This window comes from Drosophila willistoni (genome assembly GCF_018902025.1).
Source record: "Drosophila willistoni isolate 14030-0811.24 chromosome 2R unlocalized genomic scaffold, UCI_dwil_1.1 Seg167, whole genome shotgun sequence".
Taxonomy (NCBI): domain Eukaryota; kingdom Metazoa; phylum Arthropoda; class Insecta; order Diptera; family Drosophilidae; genus Drosophila; species Drosophila willistoni.
In genome coordinates this window covers 23453337-23478264 of record NW_025814050.1, presented here as the reverse complement: position 1 = coordinate 23478264, position 24928 = coordinate 23453337, and the positions used below count along the sequence as shown (strand labels likewise).

Sequence of the window (24928 nt, the reverse complement as noted above, 5' to 3'; positions counted from 1 at the left end):
GTGGTGTGTGTTTGGATTTTTGTTATCACTGGCATTATGCTCGAGAGGCAATAAGAAAAATATATACATATATCTCTGTGTACTATATTTATTACACAGTGGAGAAAAATCTTCTCATTTTTCGATACTAACTTGACTAACTAACTCTCAGCTGTTTGAGTACAATTTTGGTAAAGAGTTTTAGAAGATGTAAACATTACATAACCATTACACAAATTTCTCATCACTATCCTTTCATCCTTCCAAAGATTTTCTTTTGGATTTTTCCAGCTTATTTCTATCTATCTACTTTAAAGATTAAGTTGTTTTTTTTTTTTATTTAAGCAATAAGCTTTATCATTTATTATACTTACAATTTTATCTTTGATATTTCTAGCAATTAATTGACTCATTAAATATCAACTAGTTAATAGATCGAATACACTTTTTAAGTTATAGTTCGCCGATACTGGATATTTTTTTTGCTAAATATAAGTATTATTTTTCTCAGTGTTTTATATATGGGGGAATATAATTCTAATTACTCTCGTACCAGTAGTATCAATAGTTGTTGACTTAATTGTTTGTTGTTGTTTTCCTGATTTGATATGCATTACAGCCGTCGGATGTAATAGAGGAGTGTCTTTGTTGTGGGTGCGCATTTTAGCACTATTCTGCTCTCTCATCGCCAAATTCTTCTAAAACAGCTAGTATCAGTCATATCAGTAGCTCAGAGATTAGCCCTGCGATTATAAATCTTATTCAAATAACAAGCCACGTCGTCTGTCAACGCCTCCGACACTTTGGCCTATCATTTAAGCAAAAAAAAGGCGTAAATTTGGATTAGTTGGGTGGCGACGTCCCGGAGTGCAAGAAAAAAAAAAGTTATTTACTCTCTTGGTGTTTACCATGTGTAGGGAAAGTGATGCCTGAAACCACATCGGGTGCAATTCGTCTTAGATTGTATGCACTGAGAGAAACCTACGTGGGAGTGTGATTTCTGGCCATATTTCTCGATTCATTATTCGCGTAAGCTCCAACTGTTGGATCATTTGAAGGTCTTTACCACGAAATCCCATAGTATGAGATAAGATAACTTTATATTGTTAGTAACTATGGCGCTTAAGTAGCCAAATAAGACAAATATTATAACACGTTTCCGAATAAGACAAATACTCTGATAATGTCTGGGACTCACAATTTCATCACAGAGTGCCACAAACCACATACATACATAAGTGGTGATATCTCTCTGGGAAGGTGAGGAAAAAGCACGTAAAACTGTTGCATACCTTTAAGGGTTGTGAAAATTGTAATTAATTTTTACTAAGCATCCTAAAAGAGTTATCCTAAAAACACATACACAAAGGCACAAACAATTAACTGTGGGTTTTAACTTAAATATGAGAGGCGATGTGTCCATTGGTAACACTTGTTATTTTGGCCACACCACCTCCATCGTCAACATAGCCCAGTTCGCGCTGCACAGACGACGGACGTCGATTCCGTGTCTCGGGCAATAAAGGCATCGAAATAAGACCCACAAGGATGCTGGCAGCGGCAAACACCCATAGATACAGCACCAGGCCAGGAGCTATTGTGGATTTTACGGCATTGAAGGCCTGCAGAAAAAATAATAACAAATACCTTATATATGTAATATTAATTAACAGATTCCACATACCTCAATCATGCCAAAAAGCAGCAACCAGGAAACGGCAGACGCCAATGAGTAAAGAACATCGTGAAGCTGTAGAAAAAGAAAACGTGAAAATCTCATTACATTTCTGTATTCTCTATTATCGAGCTTTGATTTAGGCACCCAATTTTTATGTTAGAATTAAATTAAATCCTATGAAAACGGCGGCTTAATTCAAAATCTCGTTCTACGTGGTCTAAATATTAGATAATGAATTCCAGGATAATTAATTTAATTTACCTAATTTTGGCACTTACCTTTGTTGGCAAAAGCTCGCTGCTTACCACAGCAGCCAATGGATATAGCCCAAAGCTGACAAAGGCCAATTGCACGGCCAGTAAAATAATGGGAAGATATTGCTCCGACCACGAACCCAACATCCATGATTGGCCAAATTGTTTAAACAACGCCAACATAATGACCGAAATGGCAGCCATTAAAGAGGAAACGCAAAGCAAAAGCTAAGAAGAAGAGTTTTAGGTTGGTTAATTAAATTGAATTATTTGGCAACTCACTTTTCGCGGCAAACGCGGTCCAATTAGACGGGCCAACAAACCACCCACACACTGGGCAACCGCAAGTAATACATAATTGACCTCTGTGGAGTAGCCTGTTCTTCCAAGGAAGTCGGCTGCGTAGTTGAGTTCCACAAAAACTCCACTCAATTTGGCACAAACTGTCAGCAAAAAGCTAACAAAAGTCAAACGGATTATATAACCATTTGACATGGGCGTAGGTCCAATACCACTTTTACCCGATCTCTGGAGCTCTGCCTTAAAGTCGGCCAACTCGACCAAATAGTCGGGATTGTCGCGATCATCAATGTCGCGAATGCCGCGGAACCAGCGCAAAGACTTCTCCAGACAGGGCACATTACCTTTTCGCAAGAAATAATGTGGACTCTCCTGAACGAATGGAAAGGTCATCGAGAATACAAAGGATACGGCACAGCCCACCATATTGACATAAGCGTATGGTACATAGAAACCAAGGATAAAGCCAGCAAGGATGCCCAGTGTTCGCCACAATTCGATGGTGAAAGTCAAACTGGCTGCCTTTTCGCGACTCTCGGCGATTTCATTAATGTAAATGGGCAGGACGACAAAGGCGGCACCCGATGCGGTACCAGCAAACATGCGGGAGGCGTATATGTGGACTATATCATAGCCAAAGTGTATGCAAAACCAGCCCACCTGAAGCCAGAGAAAGCGATAGAGAACCAAAATCATTATCAATTGAGATTAACTTACAATCTGCAAAAGTCCTGTACATAGCAGCACCGACTTGGGTCCTATGCGGAATGCCAACCAACCCGAAACTAGAGCCCCAATTGCAGCACTCAGAAAGAGATAACCCGTTAGCCAGGCTGTGCCCGCCGGATCTGTGGCTTTATTCAGTGGTGTATCATCCTCCGATTCATAGAGGGTCATGTGTGCGGGGGTGATGCCAAACATAAGTCCAAAATTAAAGCACAGAATGCTACCTGAACAGCGGGAAAAACTCTTCCCCTTGTTAATTGTTAATTGGACTCAAATTCTTTCAGGTGACTCACCCACAGCTGTGGCTACACTCTGAATGGCAGAGCCCGTTATCGCCTCCGGCAAACACATATTGATGTGCTAATAGCCAAGGGTTTTCCTATTAAATCCGAATTCTGGGAACAAAAGCGTAAACTATTTCCACTCCGTGTTGCATCGAAGGCTTAACTGAGAATCATTTAATGGATGCTGTGCGCTATTTATGGCAACGATTTGGCATTCAAGTTTTCTTATCTCAAGATAAGAAACGAACAAAAAAAGTCTGAGCAAGACAACCGTCTGTGGAGTAACTTGGCGTCTGCAGTATTGTGCGCAAAGCAACATGAACTGGCCAGACAGAGACCAACCTTTTGAATTTTCCGGTTACTTTTTTTCTATTTAGTTTGTAAATATTTTGAGTAAAATGTATGCAGATATATATTTGCACAACGTGAGTCCACACACCGATCCGTTGGGCGATAAGATCTGATGAGTTGAGGCAAAGAACAACGAGTGAGAATGTAGAAATCTCTGTGAAATATATTCTCACGACAACGTATTGGTTAATTAAAGTGGTAATGACAACAGCAGCAAATCAATTGAAATCAATTAAAACATACAGTAAAGCAACTCATAAAAACCAAAAGTCAAATGGAAACGCAAATTACAACCAAAATGGTTTTTTACATATATTTTGCATTTAATATTGTTTTTTTTTAATTATATTTGATTATTCTTTAGAAGGTACCGAATTTCATAACAGTCATTTAAATACACTTAAATTTCGATACCTACGATCGATAGTCAACCGCCAGCAATCGATAGTTAGCCCAGTTCAGGCACTGCGATCGGTTAATCGACATTATCGGAGCAAACCTATCGGTTAATCGACATCGTTGCTGAAAACAGCTGTTTTTTAATTTTGCCGGCAAATTAACAAAACTATTTAAATCAAAAAATGTCTGGCCATAAACAAAATGTTTTGTCTGAAGCATTTTGCCACAATGAGGCTATATGGCGGACCTCCGGTGATGTGAGCGAAATGCTAAATGCATGGAGACTGCAAAAGATAATGTTGGCCCAGAAAGTGCAGTAAGTAAATAGAAAACACTTGGGAATTATTCTTTTTTTTCATTTATACTTATTCCATCAAACATGCAGGCAATTAAGTCCTTCGGTGGAACATGAGGTACTGAAAAGCCATGAAAGTAAATGTAATATAAATGCAAGAGATAAATATTTTGAAGAACGCATTGCTGGGTGCAACAAATTGTTGAAGCATTCACGACGAACGAGTCCATCCGGTATAAGTTTGTTTAAACAGCCACAAAACCAATTTGAACCACCATGCCGTGGGCTATATGAAAGTTGCAAGCACAATGAGCTTAAATTATTACATGGGGAAAGTAGCAAACCTTTAAGATACAATATTGGTGTTAATCCTGACAAACGGCCATGTGGTCGCTCTTTAATGCAGCAGCAAAACCCAGAATCTACGCTAATGAACACCACAAAGTCATTACAGCGCCATGCACCCGATAATCCCACACTATCGTCTGCAGAGGCTCAGCCGTCATCATCAAATGAATTTTTTCGCACTGCACGGGAACAGCAAATACTCAACGAAATGCAGGTTATTTTAGCTGTTATGGTTCTTTGTCTGACTTTTACGTGGCTTTTACGTTCATTTCTTTCAGAAAAAGAAGCAACCCGAAAACCGCGAACTCACCGCAAGTGCTCCCCGTGGGTTAATGAATTTTCAAAAAAAGTCTCTGGGCGTACGTCGTGGGGTAAACGCCAGTTTCGTTTCACCGATAGGGCAAAATGAAAAGAAGGATGACGAAAAGAGTCCAGCAACGGAATTAGCAAATAAAGGTCCGAGTTCTGGTGAGGAGATTCCAAAATCAATAGCTCATCTAGACGAACAAATGGTTGAGCAAATTATGCGGGAATCCATGCACAACTTTAAGAATGTTGGCAAGTTTTTTCTTCAATAACATTATGCCATAATGCATAATAACTTATTTTTTTGCAGATTGGGATGACATTGCCGGCTTGGAATTCGCCAAATCCACATTTTTTGAAGCCATCATTCTTCCCTTACGGCGTCCTGATTTATATACAGGTGTGCGTTGCCCTCCGCGAGGCGTTTTACTGTTTGGTCCTCCCGGCACGGGCAAAACTCTCATCGCCAAGAGTATTGCTTCGCAGGCTAAGGCCAAGTTTTTTAGCATTAATCCTTCCAGCCTAACATCCAAATGGGTGGGTGAGGGTGAGAAGCTCGTAAGGACCCTGTTCGCCGTTGCCGCTGCTCATCAGCCAGCTGTAAGTCGACAAACTAAATGCAAATTCTTTTATTAAAAAACAAATCATTGCATAGATAATTTTCATTGATGAAGTTGATTCGCTGCTGTCTAAACGGTCTGGAAACGAGCATGAGAGCTCTTTGAGATTAAAAAATGAATTCCTTATACACTTGGATGGGGCAACCACCAGCGAGGAGAATCGAATTTTAGTGATTGGAGCTACCAATCGTCCGCAGGAATTGGATGAAGCTGTGCGTCGGCGATTTGTGCGCCGTTTGTATATCCCATTGCCAGACAAGGATGCACGGAAGCAAATTATTGTCAAAATTATTGGCCAAGTCAAACACAATCTGACGACGCATGACATCGAGATCCTGTCAGAGTCAGCCGATGGTTATTCGGGTGCTGATGTCGATAGTTTGTGTCGTTATGCATCCATGGCACCTCTTCGAGCTCTAAGCCATGCCGAGATTGATCAAATCGAAGCACAACAGGTAACCAAGACATAGTGACATAAAATATATTTTCATGCAATTTAAATGAATCATGTCTTTGTGTTCAGTTGCCAGCCGTAACCATGGACGACTTTAAGCAGGCACTGAAATTCATATCCAAAACTGTTTCGCCTCAAGATATAGAACGTTACACCAGCTGGAATGAAATCTATGGCGTAAAGCATTAAAACCACCAAAAGATGAACTTTGTTCACAAACTTTAATGTAGCACATTTGCGAATATGTAACAAGTAACTGATATATGTATGTATGAAAAACTATTTACAAAGTTTGTTTCTTTACTTTTTTGTTTTAAATATTTTGTTTCTTGAAAAACTCACAGCACATCAAATTTACTTTCGTATACAGCAGGAAAAAGGTTAGCATAAATAATTAAACCAACTACAGGACTTAAGAATTATATAATATATACACTACATATATATATAATAGTATCTATTTTTAAGACTTTGTTCCGGCACATAACGAAGCTTGCCTCATTGCACACACTTTATAAAAGCATAACAAGGAGAGCTTTGGAAATAGATATAGATTTAATTTGCTATAAACATGGAAATGTGTTGTAAATTTCTTAAAATTAATGTCGTCGTCTGCTGGTGTATACGCTTACTATGTATACCTTTTTAGATCTCTAATTTGTTAAGAAAAGTTCGAAAAATAGGGGTTTTCTTATCAGACCAGAACAATTTCACCTTTTACTTGGACTGTAATCAAACCAGCAGAAGACATTTTATATATCAAAATGGACATAATGACTATAAATAGATACATACATAAACAACACACATGTAGTAGGTACATATATATTTTTTTGGGATATGTGAATAACTCTTAAATATGGAATCTCTCTTAGAAACTAACAATACCTTAAGCTTAATTCTCTTTAATCGGTGGAAATACGTAATCATCACTCAGACTGTTAATGTCCACATATGTGGTCTTGGGGCTTAATACCTTATAGAGAGCATCGAATGTGGGCCGCTCCTCGGGATCTTCCAACCAACATTGCAGCATTATAGTATACACCTGCGGTGTACAAATCTCAGGTCGTTCTAAACGATTCCCAGCCATTAGGAAGGGTATCAATTCGCTATTGCTTATCGTTGGATACGGTGATGCGCCCAATGTACCAATCTCCCACAGTACCACACCGTATGCCCAAATGTCACTTTTGCTCGAGTAGAGATTGTCGCGGATTGCCTCAATGGACAGCCAGCGCAAGGGTAACTAAATGAAATCAAATGAAAATGAATGCATCAAACTCATGTAATGTTATTTACTTTTCTTGTTTTTGTATTCGTATAGACGCCATGCCTCGAGAGCCCAAAATCGGATATCTTCAAGGTCTTGTTATGGTCAATTAGCACATTTCGAGCAGCTAAATCACTGTAATTGAGAGACATATAAAAACAACTGATGCAGTGACATTTCATAATCTTACCGATGAGTGATTTCCTGCTCTTCCAGGAAACGCATGCCGTTTGCAATCTGAAGAGCAAAATTATGCAACTCCTTGTTATCCAGTATATACTCGAATGGCAACTCGTCATCCTCCACAATCGTATATGTGGCTGTAGATTTTAATTGAGTCATTGCCGAGATATAAAATTACATGCTTAGTCACTTACTCTCGGCAAAGGATATCTTTGGTTCCCTTGGCTGGTGATTGAGTCCCACTCCACCATTCATTCTCATTTGCGGCACTGAAGATGAAGCAGATGCATCCGAAGTGTCGGTGCCCACAGTTTGAGTGGACGCCTTCAACTCGATGTAGTTCACACTGTCCACGTTGTTTCCAGTGCCAATTTTTGAGGAATTGCTGCCCGATATTTGTATTGGCCTACATGTCGTATAGTTGGCATTCCGGTTGCGAAATTTGTTTGCCTCTTGGCGAACAGTACGCAAATAACTAAGCTACAAAATGCAAATTTAACCAATTATAATAGAAACGTCGTGACATGAAGCATGATGTAACTAACCAAATTACCACGACCCACATATTCCATTATCATCAGATATGGAGCCTTGATTGTGCAACAGCCCAGGAAGCAAACCACATTGTGATGTGTGCCCACACCCTTGAGCATTTCGATTTCGGCCAAAAACTCAGCCACCTCATCTGCCGTGGGATTGGCTATACGAAAGCATAAATTTAAATCATTCTTCAATCCTATTTCGGTGGTCAACAACTCGGACTTACGTTTCAATTGCTTTACGGCCACAATTGTGGTTCCTCTCATGCGTCTAAGATTGCTGGCCGAAGCTTCATGAACATAGCCAAAGGCTCCCTCGCCTAACATGCGCCCAATTCGAATGGCTGAATGTGGCATTTCGAATATATCGGCCAGGCCCAGAGCTTGTGATTGCTATTAATTAAAAGTTTAGCACGTAAGCTCCAGGGAACTGCTAATGCACTTACCTCCACATACTTGTCCACGTAGTTGATGTTATCCTCCATTCTAGAGAGAAAACTCAATGCTTTATGTAATCGTAATGAAAGACTTGCAAAGGAACTTACTCTATGGCCGTGGCAGCTAAGGATTGCAAATAAATCTCCTCACTGTGAAGTTTTGCCTTTGATTGCGCACGTCGACGTCGGAGCACGGATACAATGAAACCGGACAGAATCACAATAATGAGCAATGTGCACGTAACTATAACTGAATTGTTCTGTAACGACAAAATAGAAACACTTATGGAATACTACAAGGGAAATGCATTTTCACATTTGGCATACCAAATTGTCTTCATCGTCCAGTAGAACAGGATTTGTGGGCACTGCAGAGAGAGAGAGAGAGATAAAGTGTTTTTGTTGGCATTGTTTTAGGAGCATGTAACCTAATGCGTTTAAATACCTGGCACCTTGGTAACACTCCGAGCTCCCTCACAACCCGCTGGATCTATGATAACCGCTTGCAAATTGAGAGATGCCTTTTCTCTCAACTGGGTGCCCAGTGATAACTTCAGCATTCCCTCAAATCCCTTGGCTGTGGGTTTGAAATTCAACTCGCCCACATTGTATACAGTATTCAACAAATGTTTTAGCACACCACCCCATGGTAGAGATGGGTTTGTCTCTTCATTTATTCTGCGGAAATACCAATTAAAACTCGTCTTGTGAAATGAAATTGAAAATATGATATACATGTAAAAACTATTTGAGACTTGATGAAATCGGTAGTAATACTTTTCATTTCAAATCAATCAAAGAGAAAATGGGATAAAGTTTAATCTCTAGTCTTACCTGATTTGCATTTTATAGGGTCTCAAGGTCTCATGCAGATGGCTGGCTTGCTCCTTTCGCAATTGTTCGCTGGCCTGTATGGAGAAACTGATGCTAATTGTGTCGTTGGTCAGCATTTTGGCCTTGGTGAGCACTTTCGGCGGCGCTGGTACCGACTGACATGAACATCTTCCAGCCACACATGCTAAAAGGACACAAATTTTCAAATTGTCAATCTTAAATGCAAAGAATTTGGCATTTAACGGCGACAAAATTTGCACCTACGTGGTATGAACACATTGGTGGAATGCCTAACAAGGGCATTCGATGTCTCCACCGTGACTTTGTACTGGCAACCAAACATGTAGTTGCAGTCGACAGATTCCACATTCAAATTTGGATTTAGAGGCAAGAAAACAAACATTTTTGGCTTCTCTTTGATGCCGTACTCGCTGCACGGGGCATCCGGACAGCGTGTGTTGTTCACAGCACTGACAAGAACGTTGTAGGAAGTGCCTGTGCAACAAACAACACATAATTCGAATTGCAGTTGAACCATGATTGAACCATCTGTAGGTGAAAGGGTACTTACCATTTGGCAAATTATCAAGCCAGTGCACTTGCAATCGTGGAATTTTGTTCATATATAATGTTACATTTGCACTTATCTCAGTTATTTGAACATCTGGCTTTTGGAATTGCTGCTGTTGCTACAGATTAAACGCAAGAATGATTATTAATTACAACCAAAGTGTTGCAATACCAATATTAAAGGGCTTTGTTTTGATTAAATAACCACAAAATTCAATTAACCCACGCTTTACCGCCATTGTGATACTCAGTCAGATTTAACGCGAAATGTTGATAAACGTTAAGTAAACTAAAACCACATATGTACAGTGGAAACCGTGAAAAGTTCAACAATTAATGAGGATATGTGGTAAAAGCATTTTAAAATTGTTTAAAACAATGTTTCGCAAGAGCTCAACTATTTTATTTCATTCTCGCTTAATTTTTTGCAAACATAAATGTTTTAATTATGTTGTTTTTAGCTTTTTAATAATGTTATGGCATTTTAATATACGTAATTTCACTACTTTTTAGCCAAGAACCGTCAGAAACAGGAATTTGAAAATATCAACATATTTTGTAAGCCACTTACCAACAAATTGGTTTTCATTCTCGTCGTTTTGTTAATTTCCGGAAGTTTTCGATCTTCAACTATGCCAACTATGGCAGTTGTTATTGTTGCATCTGTTGTTGTCGAAGACTCTACTGATTGAAAGTTGCTGTTTGGTATTGTAATATAATGATTGAATTTCATGTCCGCCTGTGGCATTGTTGTGTACGCTGTTGCACTCTTCTGCACAGCATCGAGGGTTGATATCAAGTGGCAGCAAAATAGGCATATCAAAGTCAATAGATTTCTGATATAATTGGATTGCCGCATCCTGACAGTTTTTTGTGCTCATAGTTGGTGTTATGCTACATTTACTGAAAGAAATAATAGAGAAAAATTAAGTAATTGTAAAGAAGTTAGTAAAGGAAATAAAGATGAATTGGAAAATTTAAAATGTTTTGCCTACTTTTAGGCACTCTGCTAAGCACCATCAATTCTCTGTCAAAATGTCCTAAGGGTAAGGCACGCTTGTGTGCAAGTGTGTATGTATGTATTTTACAGACATTTCATCAATATTTCTATTTGTTTTCTTCTGGCTCATTTGTCGCTAAATGACTTTTGTCCATATGCTTTAATTCGGCTATCCTGGTTTATGTGTATTTTTTTTTCGTACATAATTTAAATGCTTCGGTTGGTGGAAAATACGCAAAAGCCGGTTATTTGATATAAATGTCAACAAATGAAATGCACACATCTCTTCACAAAGGAAAGCTATATCAATGAGGATATCCTTTTCCAACTAATTATGAATTCCGCGGAAATTAATTTGCTGCGTGTCGTTAAATCCGCACAGTTTTTGCCCACATTCCTCATCCGCCCTGTTGGTTGTCACTGTCATTTTCAGTGGAGTGGATTTTGATAATGAATGACATACTATTTTCCCATCGTCCTTTGCCAATGTGTCCAGCAATTTTCTGCTCTATTGTTCGTATTAGTTTCGCACAAAAGGATGAAGCCAAACATATTGTCGGAATATTTCGAGTCGACTCCACTTAACGACATTCTCTTGTTGCCCACCTCCCTTCTCGTTCAAAAGGCAAGCTCATTTATAGTTGTCTTTTTTCCCCATTTCAATGTCAAAACTCAAGTTTGTGCTGCACTCAAAGATAATTGTTAATATAACAACCTAAAAAAAACACAACAAACACAATGGTCGACAAAAAAACAAAAACACTTTTCACAGCTGATTGCATATAAAAAATGCCCAGCGTGAGTAAAGTTTCGCATTTTCTTATCAAAATAGTGAGTCTAGCAATCGTTTGTGATATTAGACAGAAGGAAATTATGGCACACTGCATGAGCAAAGTTTAAATGCTTGCTTAAGCCGACTAAAGTAGCGCAGTTTTTTGGCTCAGACGACGAAGCTTTTTATACCCTGCAGCAATCGCAGTGCTATATTCAGTATCTTGGTTATTTGTCTATGTAAAGTAAAGGAAAATCAGATTTATAAATAATTTTAGAAAAGGTTTAGCTCAATCCAAGAAAATTCACATCTTTTATTTTAAGCTTTTACATAAATTGACATCATTATAAAATATTCTATGTGGTTATGGAATCCCATCATTTTTAAATTAAATTCTCATATGTAATATGTTTTTTTCTAGTTACTTCACCACATTGTCAATTCTTTGACGTCCTTAGATAAAGAAAAATTTAAAACATTTCATTACGTCTTTTACGTTTAACAAGGGGGGCTTGCCATTGCCCATTTTTTGTATCTGTATTTTCTTGGGGGTGTTAAACCAAAACAAACTGAAATGTGCCCGAGTCGTGATGATGTTGTCGGTGGCTACTGGGAATAGCTGGTGTGGGGGGGGGAGGGAATGGCTAGGAATCCACCCATAAAAATGCTGTGACATGGCTTAATTTATGACATCGGCTACGTACCTAAACAGCAGCCATCCAACCAACGCTACTGTTAATGTCATGTCAACAATTAGTTAGCTTTGTTAGCATTATTATTTATAAGCGCTCACATTAATCCCACCCAGCAGTTGCCATCGTCGACTTTGTCGTCGTCGTCATCATCGTCAATGTGCTTTTTGTTTAGCAAGTGTCAACGCGACAGACGCGTGTTCAAAAATACGACAAAAAAGCTATGGGAAAATCACTTAGTGGTCGTGTGACTGACTCTTTCTCTGCACATACAATTATTGTGATGCTCCAAATGGAAATGGCGACATTTCCATTTCCATACACAAATAAAAATGAAAATCAAGATGGGTCAAAATCTGCAATTTCATATACTAAAATTGATATGAAGCAAGCAGAATGGGTGTATGGGTTTTTTGAAAGTAAATCCATCTGCATATTTTATTGTTATCGCAATGAGTGTGAGGAATTATCAAGTCTAAACATAAATTAAATAATGACTTTTATGTGCTGAGTCACCCATTGTGGCCATTGTGATTGCGGCTGATAAACGTACGCGTTACGTTATTTACGAATTCGTCTGGAAGTGCCTTAAAACGGCGAATACAATGGAGGAATGCGAGGATAACACATGATTTATGGATCGAAGAGAGAGTCAATTTTCATACAAATATCTGTAAATATATTTTATTTCTTACAAAGAATTTATAAATAGACTTAACATTACTCATAGGTGACTCGTCCTTTGGTCTCCTCGACAAAGACAACCACATAGAACAGGACCAGAGCAGCGACTGCGGCACAGCCCCACATGGTTGCCGCCAGGCCCAAATAATGCATCATCAATGGAAAGGCTTTTAGCGATGTGAAGGCAAAGAAACTGAGACAACCCAAGCAAAAGCTTGTGGCGACTGCTCGAATCTTTTGTGGCAATATCTCGACCAGAACCACCATGGTCACAGAAATGATACCCACATTTGCAATGAATATAATCACAGCCATTATGACCACTGGGAGCCAAGCGGAGTACGCCGATAGATCGGCATCCGTTTCTTCGGCAAAGAAGGCATACAGGCCAAAAACAGCTGTTCCCAGGGCACTGCCAGCGGATGAGATGATCAATAGGGGTTTTCTACCATAACGATCCACCAAGTAGATGCTGGCAATGGTGCCCAATATCTGGACGGCACCAATGATTATCGTGTTCGTGTTGGGCTCCAAAGTCGTGTGGACAGCTTCGAAAATATTGGACATGTAGTTGATGAAGGCAAAGGTGCCGGTGAAAATATTGGCTATCATTAACACTAATCCAGTCAGCAAGGCCATTAGGGCACGCTTGTTGCCTGGAAACACACCCAAAAATAGAATAGTCTGTAATTAAATTGTAATTGACCTTAATTCTCATCAATTGACTTACAGAAATCTTGAATTGACAGGCCCACTGTTTCGGAGGCCTTCACTTGTTGCTGTATAACGTGAAGCATAGTATCGTATTCCTTTTGATAGGCTCGCTCCGCTTCCTTGGATACGACGGGACCATCGCAACGACGATAAAATCGCAAAGATTGTTGAGCCTCCTGCTCGCGACCCCAACGGAGCAACTGATGCGGCGTTTCCGGAAAACGAGTGCACAGAAATAGATAGACCAGCGGCAGGGCAATAACCGCACACGGAATGACGTGATATGGCACATGGGAGGACACAATGAAGCCCACCAAAATGCCCATGTTGATACCCAATGAAAAAAAGGAACCGAAACGCCCACGCACACTGCAAAATGGATTGAATAGATTCCAATACTTTGTGATGTACTAAATCCATTGCTTACCTATTATCGGCAATTTCACTAATGAAAATCGGCAACACCACAAACATGCCACCACCTGTGAGACCCGCACAAACCCTAGCCACATAGAGCATCTCAACGGATGAAGCAAAATAAAATAGCACCCATATACACTATAGATGCAGAGAGAAAGAGAGACATGTGAGAAGGGGTTAGATTCCATACAGATGGAATAGGTAAGTACATGTCATGACACCCACCGTATTAGGTATGGCCAGGCCGTATAGAGCCACTTTACGTCCAAAGCGACCCATCACAAATGAGAAGAAAAAATTGCCTGATACACCGCCCAAACTAATCGCAGCTCCCAGCCAGGAGGCTTCATTCACATCGATAAAGAAGTCCAAGGGGGTCTCCTCTTTTGACTGCAGCTGTGGCAGCATGGGTGAGAGCCAGCCCAAGGCGATGCCATGACAGAAGGTGATGAGCACAGCTAGAGGAAGACAAGCCACAAAGCATTTATGTGTAAATATATTAGAGCTTATGCCCGACACCTGTCAAGATTTAATAACCCCCATCAACAGTTACTTTGGAAATTTTACATATGAATAGGCTTTCGAAATCCCAAAAGTACATTGAGCGAGTCCTTCACACACACAGGAAACTTAAGCACACAACTCAAACAGTTCTTTGTGGTGGAAAACTTATTAGAACTTTCACATTAATGAGAGCTGAAAAATTTCCACTGCTATTTCTCTTATCGTACAACACATACCACTCAGGGTGACGAACAATTGGCGACGAAATTCCTTTTGAAATATTCCCGATTTAAATGTGTTGAGAAACATGTTGATTATCTTCGAGATCCTTAGACTACAGATCAGAACTATATGAATATATTTTGTTTATGTTTTTACTAAATCACAGATTTGTATTATTTTAAGTTAACACTTTCTTCTCCTACAAGTGCTTGAAAGTCTTTCTTAAAAATATAGTTCGTTGATATCCTTTTTCCATTACACTGGAAAACGCGTTAGTTACAGCTCAATGAATTGTCTTAAAATGTCTGGTGAAATCAACCTGGACCCTCTACTTATAGGCACAAATCTGAGCGAACTAAATGTTATCTAAATCTTTTGATAAACACAAATGAAATTCATCTAAAAACGCTAAGTAGGTGGTCTCTGGTATCTCTCAGAATGACTGATGTCTCCGGTGGGCGTTAGCCAAATTTCAGTTTCCTCTTTATTATTGTTATATAGTATTTACACGTAATATAACATGGTACCTAGTAAATCACTTATACAGCTCGACGTAACTTGGCTACTATCTTAGATCTTTGAATGTTTTGACGCCAGAAACTGACGCAAAAATCATGAGGCACGAAAAGTTCTAGCACTAACCATAGAACACATAGATGGGACAAACTCATGATTTTTTGATTGCAAACGCTAGCCTAGTCATGGAACCCCAGAGAACTTCGGGAAAACCCGAACGCTCTCACTCTCAATGAGAGCGTAAAATGGGGAGAGGGCAAAGCAGCTACGAAAAAATTTCAGTCTAGCACAGACTACCGAACGACGAAGGCAGGCCTACGTCGCTTGTGATTTCGTTCTGTCTATGTATGTGTACACTCGTCGGTACATGCTCAGGCTTCGTAGTGTGTGTGTGACGTGAAGTTGTACAACATCGCATTTCAATAGCTCGCTCGACCAAAATTTTTCATTTTCGACAAAACAGCGGCAATGCGAATAGGATATGCCCCTGTCGAAAGAATATCAAGAAATATTGGCATCGGCTACGTATGTGTCCCGGTGGCTGTGCCGATAGAGTGTTTGCTTAGCAATAGGAATGTCGCTGGTTCGAATCCCAACTCGATTATCGTTAACGAAGTTTTTTTTTGTCTATTTTTTTTATTTATATAAAAATAAAAAAATAAAAATAAACAAAAGGAAAACAAAACAAAATGAAAATAAATAAAAAAAAATCAAAAAGGAACAAAATAAAAAATAAAACAAAAACAAAAACGACAAAACCAACAAAAAAAAAAAACAAAACAAAGAAACATTATTTATATTATTATTAGGATAACCCCCTAAGACTTCAAAATTTCTATTTTCCGAACGCTCTTTTCAGATGCACCGCATAATTTTTCCAAAAGCCATATAGTATTTTTTTTTTTTGTTGGTTTTGTCGTTTTTGTTTTTGTTTTATTTTTTATTTTGTTCCTTTTTGATTTTTTTTTATTTATTTTCATTTTGTTTTGTTTTCCTTTTGTTTATTTTTATTTTTTTATTTTTATATAAATAAAAAAAATAGACAAAAAAAAACTTCGTTAACGATAATCGAGTTGGGATTCGAACCAGCGACATTCCTATTGCTAAGCAAACACTCTATCGGCACAGCCACCGGGACACATACGTAGCCGATGCCAATATTTCTTGATATTCTTTCGACAGGGGCATATCCTATTCGCATTGCCGCTGTTTTGTCGAAAATGAAAAATTTTGGTCGAGCGAGCTATTGAAATGCGATGTTGTACAACTTCACGTCACACACACACTACGAAGCCTGAGCATGTACCGACGAGTGTACACATACATAGACAGAACGAAATCACAAGCGACGTAGGCCTGCCTTCGTCGTTCGGTAGTCTGTGCTAGACTGAAATTTTTTCGTAGCTGCTTTGCCCTCTCCCCATTTTACGCTCTCATTGAGAGTGAGAGCGTTCGGGTTTTCCCGAAGTTCTCTGGGGTTCCATGACTAGGCTAGCGTTTGCAATCAAAAAATCATGAGTTTGTCCCATCTATGTGTTCTATGGTTAGTGGTTCTAGTTTATACCATGACTTTGTTTTTTTCTAAGAAACTTTTAATTTCACAAAGTATCTAGATCTTGACCTAGGTAAGAATCTTAAAAATCTATTTGCTAAGCCAAAAGCACAGTACGGCGACATGGTTATGTAATCTAAATGTTTGCTTTGGATTGGATTGAATTTATCTTGTCGGTTACTCCTATTCAAATAAACAATAAACTTATAATAAACTTTTTTGCGTTTGAAACCCAAATATACCCTGTTATAGGGTATTAATCGAGCTTTTCTGCAAAGTTTAATGTTTAATATCTTAAATGCGCCTAATAGGTTTCAAAAAATCAGTGTTTATTTTCAACTTCTCAGTCAATAATAAAGTATACGCACGGTGCGCCAGCTAAAGCATTACCAATGTTGACCCAATTCAGGTCACGGTAGTTAAGTTTTGGCAGAGCAACAGCTTAATCAATTCTCTGGTTAGTCAACTACACAACTCTACTTAGATGAACCTTTAAAATTACGCAATCGTAAAGTTTGAAACTACATTTAGATTAAATATATGTAAATATATTTTTATTAACCTGAGTCCTGTTACCATTTTCGGCTACTTTCATTGGAATTCCCTCGTCTAGTTTTTTGGTTGATCGCTAACCGATAAGAAAACCATAAGAAGATATATTTTCTAGACTAGCTAGAAGTCGTTCGATAAGTCCAAAGAACATTGCAATCAAAATATATGAAAACAACATGGAACATATACCTACATATATTATTTTTCCATAGATATTGAGCGCATTAAATAAAGCTTATTGATAGCTGCAAATGGGCCATAGTTGTGCGTTGACATTTTGAGCTTCCAGCCAATGGATGTGTGCTAGTGTGAGGCCCCCTTAGACTACTGTCTCAGTCATAAATTTGGCTTCTGCTACTGTTTAACTCTTTAATCAATTGATAATTTTGTACTAACAAATCTTGTGGCTGTCAATTCGTTAAATGCCAGGCAAACAAACAGTCAAATTCAAAAGAGAAAAAACAAAAAGAAAGGGGAAAAAAAATTACACCAGATCAGGTGAAAAATCGCCACAGCAACAAACAGTAAACGCAGGAAAAAAACCGTCTAAAAGGCAAAACCAAACAAATATCAAAAATAAAACCCTAACAGAAAAAACAACTTTAAACTCTTATCGAGAATTGTGTGTGTGTGTGACTAACACAGGCATGTACATGTATCTGTATGTGGAAAATGTTTAGAAACTGAAAGGTTTTTCGACACTTTTTCTCATCCCATACACTGTAGATAAGTCGGGTATATTGGCTTGTCAACCCTTAGAAATCCTTGCTAGGCACGTTTAATTCATGTGAATTTAAATTGTTGTCTCAAACAAACTTGTTAGATAAAATAAACCTTATGATTTCAGATTAAGAAGATCGACACTCAAACAAAACAAAATAACAAATAAAAAATATACCTTAAGGATAATTTACAGACAACAAAGTAAAGTCAAAACCAAAACAAAGCATTATCCTTTCATGAATGTTATTAAATCTGTTATAAGCTGTGTTGATATTATCACAATTTACCAACCCAATCTTGCAGGGTATCTCTAGACCGTTGACAAAATTTTACATATTCAATTGTTTGGTTTTTTGTTCTTTTTTTAATTTTCGCTTCGTCACTTAGCGCGCACGTCCCTCTAATCGTTATCGTGCTTGCTATACTCGATTTTTTTTGATAAGTTCAATTTGTATACTATTTTACGCCAACTTCAACAAATTGCTTTGGTTTGTTTTTTGGCGCTCTGATGGGTGATCGAACAACCTTTAGTTCTCGTCCAGGGGCAATACAAAACGTTGTACGTAGTAGTAAGAATATGTAGATATATAGAAGCCAGCCATTTCAATCGAAAAAAACCTGCTGTAATCGGCTTCTTTTGCAATGTATTGCACCTGCCGATAAATTCTATATACGTGTATATGTCCAAGCACTTATAAACTCAATGTATTTGCCTTGATAAGGTCTCCATGTGTGTTTAATAAACAGACTAATTTGAAGTGTTTGGGTATTAGATTGGACTTTCAACTTTTCAAAATGAACTATAAACCATGCGTGTCGACTGTTCCTAAAAAACAAAACAAAAAAGCTATCTCTTGTAAATTCGGCCAAATATCGAGCAAAACACTTCTTGAATTTCCCATAATAAAACAGAACTTTGAACGCCTTTGTGACGATAAATCTACGTTAAATACGATAAAGGCATTTGTTTCCACCATTTACTAGTCATGATTGATTGATGTATATTGCATAAATTGGTATTAATTAGGTAGTTTTAATGCAAAATGTGGGCTTATTTTTAATTATTAATTACCTTAAACAAATATGTTAAAATATGAAAATTTTTCCTCTCACAATGCTTTTTTCACTAATATTTAATATCATAATATTAGGATAAAATGGCAAAATTACCGGCATTTTCAAGACAATTAAATGTTAATTAAACTCGGTTGAATTCAGTTCAAACATTGCTACAAATTGAATACACGTTTTCATATACTGGATTGCATTGTTTAAGGCAAATATTATTTATTTTACAATTATTTTTTACATTTTCAACGAGTATGATATATGGAGAAACAAAAATTATATAAATAATTCTTGGTCCTTTGCACAAAATTATTTTGTCTAAAATATTATACTATTATGTAATTGAAATTATGCAAAACACATGTGAGATTAAGGTGCCCTTGAGGTCATACCAGATTTAAATTTGGTCAAATTTGTATATAAAATAATTTCTAAACTTTTCTCTTTTGTTGTTCTTTTTGGAAATAAATTATTTTGATTTGATTTTGTTTTTTTTTTTCCGGTTGCTTTTGTTTCACTAAATTGTTTCATTTTCATTCTGCAAATGTGTATGAGAGCGTATGTATATGAACATACATATCTCTATATAAAGTCTGTATGTATGTATGTGTGTGTGTGCGTGTGTGTCCCGCAGTTGCGTTCGCCTTTTAAAGCTTTCAGTGTCCAAAATAATTGATGAGATATCGATGCCGTCTGCCGTCTGCCTAATATATAAACTTCAATTCTACAATACAACACTTTCTATACACACACATACATACAAATACAATGTATAGGTATTTCTGTACAGTATATGCTATATGTATACATACATATGTGAGATAATTTAACACAAAAACTATGACGTCTAGTCGATTCGACATCTGCGCAAAAAAAAAATATTGTGTGGAGTCTTATCAAACCACAGAGCTTGGGGGGTCGATCGGTAAATTTGAAAATGTATCAAAAAAAATAATGAAAAAAAAACAAGAACAAAAATTGCTCGTTAATTTACTTTGTGTTGACCCCAAAAATAGCACAATGAATGGAAGAACAGTAAAGTAAATAAATAAAAAATCTGTGTGGGTTCATTTAGTTGGCCTCGTATTACGTATACGCAATGTTGCACAAAAAAACTTTATAAAAAATAAAATTATACACATGACAGAAGTAAATATGAAATCAATTAATAAGATTAATACCCTAGCATATTCATATTCAGTATTGTATTAAAATTTCAACAACATGGAATCAGAAATGCGATGGGAAGATAATAATTACTACGTATATTCCAAGGGATTTATTTACACAAAGTAAACATTTATTTGCTCTTAATTTAAAACTACATATTTTAACATTATTTAATGCATTATTAAGCACTATTTTCTACACATTTACACAATTTGATCTGTTTATTAACTTTTATGACCTAAGTATGATGAAAAAATGTTGGCATCAATGTGACATTCTTGTATAGGTAACTTTCTGTTGGCTAGTTGGTTGAATTATTTATCAATTATAGCGCGTGTTTAAGTAGATTAAATGCGGCTACTTAATCATACAAATACTATAGAATATCATTATGTATATGCGTGAGTTTCTCCTTATATATGTATTGACCATGTTCGCAATTATAAATAACATGACTTTAAGCCATATATAGAGAAGAGGCAGAGCATTCTCTGCAGTGCAAAAGAAAGAAAGAGAGGGAATATGACTAATTTTTAGTTCGATAATTAGTGAAATAACTAAAACTGAAATAAGTGTGTATATAAATACACACTCAAAATGGCGGCATAACGTTTTCGCTTATCACTTAAAGTGGCCTCCACAAAGCAAAAAAAAAAAAAAAAAATCAAAGAAGCTAACATCGACCATGCCGAAAGTTATATACCCTTACTCTCTTATTTATGTAAAATAATGAGATTAAATAACGAATTTCATCTTCATAACTGGATGGAGAAAGAATCACTGGACCAGATGAACTAAAATATTTTACTAATTTTACTGATCAAGAGTTTATATGTATGCTTCATATGTTCGAAAACGTCTCGTTCTCTGCGTTACAAACAGCTGTATAGAATCACAAAACTTGTTGCAAGTGTATATAAATTAACGCACAATCTAATAGAAAAACCAAAAAAAAAAAAAAAATAATAATAAAATGAAATTGTCAGCAACGGTCAAAAAGAAAAATATATATACATATATCTGAATATACTTTTCTGTATATGTATGAGCGTATTTACTCATTTATATGTTCACATGATCAGACGACCCAACGACCTTACCAAAAGGGGGTGTGTACTCTTCCAATGGAATCTGCTTCTCGTGTATCTCTAAATTGCCTAAAATGCAAGAAGCAATTTACCTGATAGATAGATATGTCGTCGATATTGTCGATTGCTGCGATGTGGGCACAATACAAGTACACATTATGTGTTTTTTGTTTTTGTTCTTTGTTTTTTTTTGTTTTCTCTCAAGAGTCAACTGAAAGTTTATTGCGCACCCGAACAATTTAGATCATCAATCAAATTTATGAACTTAGTCAGCCATCAAGCCAACAAAAGAACATAAAAAATGAATCATTCGGATATATTGCAGATAAGAAAGCGTAATGCGTAGGATAAAGGACAATAAAGGAGAAACCGAGTCAAGGTTTTAATAATTCATAAAGTCAAAGCAAAGCAAATACAGCAACTTTCTTTAACCTTTGTTTCTTACAGATCCTAGTCGAGGAAGAATCCATGGCCTAAAAAAAAGTTCGACACTTGTAAACAAAGGTATCAAAGGAACTTCAAAGTGTCTAACAAACACCAAAAGTGTTTGTGAACTTCAAGTGAACCAAAGTTCATACAGTGTCTCACAGTTTGCAGAATTTTTTATGTATCAGTTGATAGTAAACAAGAAAGAAAGCACAATTTTCGTAGAATTTTTGCACAGTTAAAATTCAATAATCAATCGGATCCTATATACGTGATAAGCAAAAACATAAATTAACAAAAACAAAAACATCAACTGCTAAAGATAGCCCATTAGTGCTTGTTTTCGCTTTCTTTTTTCTTGTTTATACCCTTGCAAAAAGGGTAAATTTAATTTTGGTCTAAAGTGTGCAAAGCATAGAAAGAAGCATCTACGATTGTAAGTATATATATTAATGACTGTACCAAATTTGATCAAGATTGAATGACTTGACTTTGTCATTTCGCTCCCAAACACAGTAACTTTTATGAATAACTTGGGTACTTTTCACACGATTGCCCAAAAATGTAACATATATCAGTTTAATGATATATGTTAGCTGACTGTGCCGAAAATCGGATGACTATATTATACGTAGAGCAGAAACAGTAACAAAAAAAACTTGCAAGGGTATACAAACTTCGGGGCGGTCGAAGTTAAGCCCGACTCTCTGGTTTTTTGGCAACTTTGGATTCCCGTGAAATTTAATATCAGTGAAAACTTTACCGAAAAAAGTAAACATAGGAATTTCACATTTCTTTTTTCGTGTCGTTGATATTCTGCTGCCACCCTTAAAACATTAAAAGAAATAAAAAATGGAAATATATACAACAGTTTTATTCTACCAAGAGGACCATTAAACCATTTTTAAAATTGGATATAAAACTGTAAAAAGGAATGGCTTCAATATCTCGCCAATTTGTTTTATAGCAAAGAGAAGGATGAAAAAAAAGTCCATGGCTGTCGGTTTAAGTTTCCATAATTCCATTGTATTTTTGAATATGAAAAACCCCTGATTATAAGGAAATGTTAAGAATTAAAAAAGGATTCAAATTTTGAGGGAAATTCCACTAATGCCCAAGTGGCTGGCATTCCTAAGAAAAAGTATCCCCAAACTTCAACCAGAGATTGTTTATGAATTCTTTGAATAAAAGTTAAGTGAATAAAACGATTTTCCGGCTTAAAAAGATTTTTACAGTTTGTCTCACTCGTCCTTTTAGTTGAAGCGGATAACAAATTCAGAAATTCGTTGTGTTGGTATTTCCTTTTCTTTTTTTTGTTTTTTGCGACTCGTGCTTTTGCCTTTGAGTTGCTATCTAATCAAGTCTTGGAGACGGCTACCAATTTAACCCATGGGAGCAAAAAAGGCCTGTCGAGCAGTTCAGCTAGGCAGCTGACAGGCAATGTTTATTTCGATATGTAGTAGAAATGATTTCGTATGAATAATTTATGTTGGCACAAAGTGAAAATTGTATTTTGTGTTAGTAAGCTTACCAATTGAACTATTGACACTTTTGCTTGTGCAGGGGTACGGTCCACGTTCTCACATTCAAGTTTCAATTGGCCGTGTTGACTTTGCAATATCAGGTTGGTTAGTTTGATTGGCTTTACTTTTCACCGATACCAATTATGAGCCATTTAAAAACAAAAAAATGAACACACAAAAAAAATCGGAATAAATTGTTTACGTTTCAAACTCTAACACTTTGGTATTTGTTTTTTTCGCTTTCGTAAACATTTGAATTTGGTTTTTTTCAATGGCGAGAAAAATTAACAAAAGCAACCCGAACAGAAAAAATAGGTAAACATAAATAATGGAAATAGTATTGAAGCACTGGAAGGAATATCATTTCCGTGGCACCACCACAAAGCACAATTTTTCGTATTGTAATAATCTCGATATATTTAAATTTCCGTTTAAAATTAATGTTGTCTCATAAACTCTTTTCAATTATTATCCCCTCGTAGAGTAAATATTTATTTTTTTCTAACGTTTCTCTTGCTCATTTGCAATTTCTTTTCACTTTTTCGCACATTTATTATTATTTCTCTTGTCACCCTTTTGGATCAATGGCAGAATTTTCTTGATTTCCTTTTTTTGCCTTCACTCACTAATATGCAAATATGTTTTGATTAACATTAACTTCTTGAACTACGTCACAAAAATATTATCATTTTAATTTCTTTTTTTGGCTTTTCTCTTTGCTCACATTTTTTATCCAATTATTATTTTTGCGTCACTTGTTCGATTTAAATTCAATTTCAATTTTTTTTATGTTGTCTTCATTTGAATTTGTCACGCGCCCGCCTCCGTATAGCTATCTTTCTAACGGTATCTTTATGGGCCGACTTCACGGTATCAGGACAAAAGACGTTGAAGCAACAAGCGTTTGTGCCAGAATGATAAGAATTGTTAGTGATACGATTTGCCGGCCAAAAATCGTCGATTGATAATGAGCTTTGGGCGGAAAAGCTTTCTTAACTTACTCGAAGTAAATCAAAGCTTTTTACAGTGCAGACCAGGTAACATGGAGGTTGAAATGTTGATGTTAGTCTGTAAATTTAATCCTGAAATGACCACAAAACCGGGCTGGACAGGTGCTCTGAGTTTGCCTTTCAAGAATGTTACCAATTCAATTTTATTGTTTCAAATGTTTTCCTTATACTGTAGTCGAACTTTCTGTTTTCACACGGCGTATACGTTATTATTTTGGCTGAGCAAGGATACATGGACTATAGGTAACCAAAAGAGATTTGAGGAGAATGGATGTCTGTGGATCGATTGAAACTTGTCTATTAACTATTTATAATATATTATTCTAATAAAATTATTTCCCATTTAAAAAAATAAAGATTCGTATAATATATCGATATATCGGATTGATTGATAAATTTGTTTTTCATACAGGATGCTTTGCAATCTGTCTCAATCACTATCCGTCTCTCAAATGCCATTAC

General features: G+C 36.8%; 4 protein-coding genes across 6 annotated transcripts; 1 reads left to right on the top strand and 3 right to left on the bottom strand.

The window, feature by feature from the left end:
- Nucleotides 1-1110: 1110 nt before the first annotated feature.
- LOC6651788 (facilitated trehalose transporter Tret1) lies at nt 1111-3666 on the bottom strand. Of its 2 annotated transcripts, XM_023180926.2 has the most exons (7): nt 3231-3666; nt 2929-3161; nt 2194-2871; nt 1936-2139; nt 1664-1729; nt 1343-1601; nt 1111-1271 (listed from the first exon to the last, which is right to left on the bottom strand). In XM_023180926.2, exons 1-6 carry the CDS (start codon nt 3286-3288, stop codon nt 1377-1379), a joined length of 1464 nt encoding a protein of 487 aa, XP_023036694.2. In that variant the 5' UTR covers nt 3289-3666; the 3' UTR covers nt 1111-1271; nt 1343-1376. The 2 variants fall into 2 exon arrangements, with proteins under 2 accessions (XP_023036694.2, XP_002074318.2); XM_002074282.4 differs by lacking the exon at nt 1111-1271 and having other exon boundaries at nt 1273-1601.
- Nucleotides 3667-4136: 470 nt separating this feature from the next.
- LOC6651751 (fidgetin-like protein 1) lies at nt 4137-6801 on the top strand. 2 transcript variants are annotated; one of them, XM_047010571.1, is made up of 8 exons: nt 4137-4287; nt 4357-4828; nt 4893-5172; nt 5231-5520; nt 5576-5995; nt 6064-6259; nt 6339-6374; nt 6463-6801. In XM_047010571.1, the coding sequence occupies exons 1-6, from the start codon at nt 4154-4156 to the stop codon at nt 6181-6183; spliced, it is 1716 nt and encodes a 571-aa protein (XP_046866527.1). In that variant the 5' UTR covers nt 4137-4153; the 3' UTR covers nt 6184-6259; nt 6339-6374; nt 6463-6801. The 2 variants fall into 2 exon arrangements, with proteins under 2 accessions (XP_046866527.1, XP_002074317.3); XM_002074281.4 differs by having other exon boundaries at nt 6339-6801.
- Nucleotides 6802-6810: 9 nt separating this feature from the next.
- On the bottom strand, nt 6811-23607 carry LOC6651750 (fibroblast growth factor receptor 3). Its single transcript, XM_047010570.1, has 15 exons — nt 23465-23607; nt 10402-10733; nt 9832-9949; nt 9525-9755; nt 9261-9444; nt 8872-9104; nt 8754-8794; nt 8535-8686; nt 8436-8475; nt 8217-8382; nt 7996-8150; nt 7645-7930; nt 7458-7587; nt 7297-7402; nt 6811-7243 (listed from the first exon to the last, which is right to left on the bottom strand). Exons 2-15 carry the CDS (start codon nt 10687-10689, stop codon nt 6890-6892), a joined length of 2484 nt encoding a protein of 827 aa, XP_046866526.1. The 5' UTR covers nt 10690-10733; nt 23465-23607; the 3' UTR covers nt 6811-6889.
- Nucleotides 12947-14976, bottom strand: LOC6651765 (facilitated trehalose transporter Tret1). Its single transcript, XM_002074279.4, has 5 exons — nt 14853-14976; nt 14338-14570; nt 14120-14250; nt 13709-14061; nt 12947-13634 (listed from the first exon to the last, which is right to left on the bottom strand). Exons 1-5 carry the CDS (start codon nt 14923-14925, stop codon nt 13015-13017), a joined length of 1410 nt encoding a protein of 469 aa, XP_002074315.2. The 5' UTR covers nt 14926-14976; the 3' UTR covers nt 12947-13014.
- Nucleotides 23608-24928: the final 1321 nt, after the last annotated feature.

What these genes read in the sequence shown, in the direction of transcription:
- LOC6651751 (XM_047010571.1), top strand. Translation starts at nt 4,154, where the DNA reads ATGTCTGGCCATAAACAAAATGTTTTGTCTGAAGCATTTTGCCACAAT. An exon ending in CCGCTGCTCATCAGCCAGCT is followed by an intron (nt 5,521 to 5,575) that starts GTAAGTCGACAA and finishes ATCATTGCATAG; the next exon opens with ATAATTTTCATTGATGAAGT. An exon ending in ATCAAATCGAAGCACAACAG is followed by an intron (nt 5,996 to 6,063) that starts GTAACCAAGACA and finishes CTTTGTGTTCAG; the next exon opens with TTGCCAGCCGTAACCATGGA.
- LOC6651765 (XM_002074279.4), bottom strand. Translation starts at nt 14,925, where the DNA reads ATGTTTCTCAACACATTTAAATCGGGAATATTTCAAAAGGAATTTCGT. An exon ending in AGTGAAATTGCCGATAATAG is followed by an intron (nt 14,062 to 14,119) that starts GTAAGCAATGGA and finishes TCCATTTTGCAG; the next exon opens with TGTGCGTGGGCGTTTCGGTT. An exon ending in CCTGTCAATTCAAGATTTCT is followed by an intron (nt 13,635 to 13,708) that starts GTAAGTCAATTG and finishes GTGTGTTTCCAG; the next exon opens with GCAACAAGCGTGCCCTAATG.
- LOC6651788 (XM_023180926.2), bottom strand. Translation starts at nt 3,288, where the DNA reads ATGTGTTTGCCGGAGGCGATAACGGGCTCTGCCATTCAGAGTGTAGCC. An exon ending in GTACAGGACTTTTGCAGATT is followed by an intron (nt 2,872 to 2,928) that starts GTAAGTTAATCT and finishes CTCTGGCTTCAG; the next exon opens with GTGGGCTGGTTTTGCATACA. An exon ending in TGCTTTTTGGCATGATTGAG is followed by an intron (nt 1,602 to 1,663) that starts GTATGTGGAATC and finishes TTTTTTCTGCAG; the next exon opens with GCCTTCAATGCCGTAAAATC.
- LOC6651750 (XM_047010570.1), bottom strand. Translation starts at nt 10,689, where the DNA reads ATGCGGCAATCCAATTATATCAGAAATCTATTGACTTTGATATGCCTA. An exon ending in GAATGAAAACCAATTTGTTG is followed by an intron (nt 9,950 to 10,401) that starts GTAAGTGGCTTA and finishes TTTAATCTGTAG; the next exon opens with CAACAGCAGCAATTCCAAAA. An exon ending in GCTTGATAATTTGCCAAATG is followed by an intron (nt 9,756 to 9,831) that starts GTAAGTACCCTT and finishes TTTGTTGCACAG; the next exon opens with GCACTTCCTACAACGTTCTT.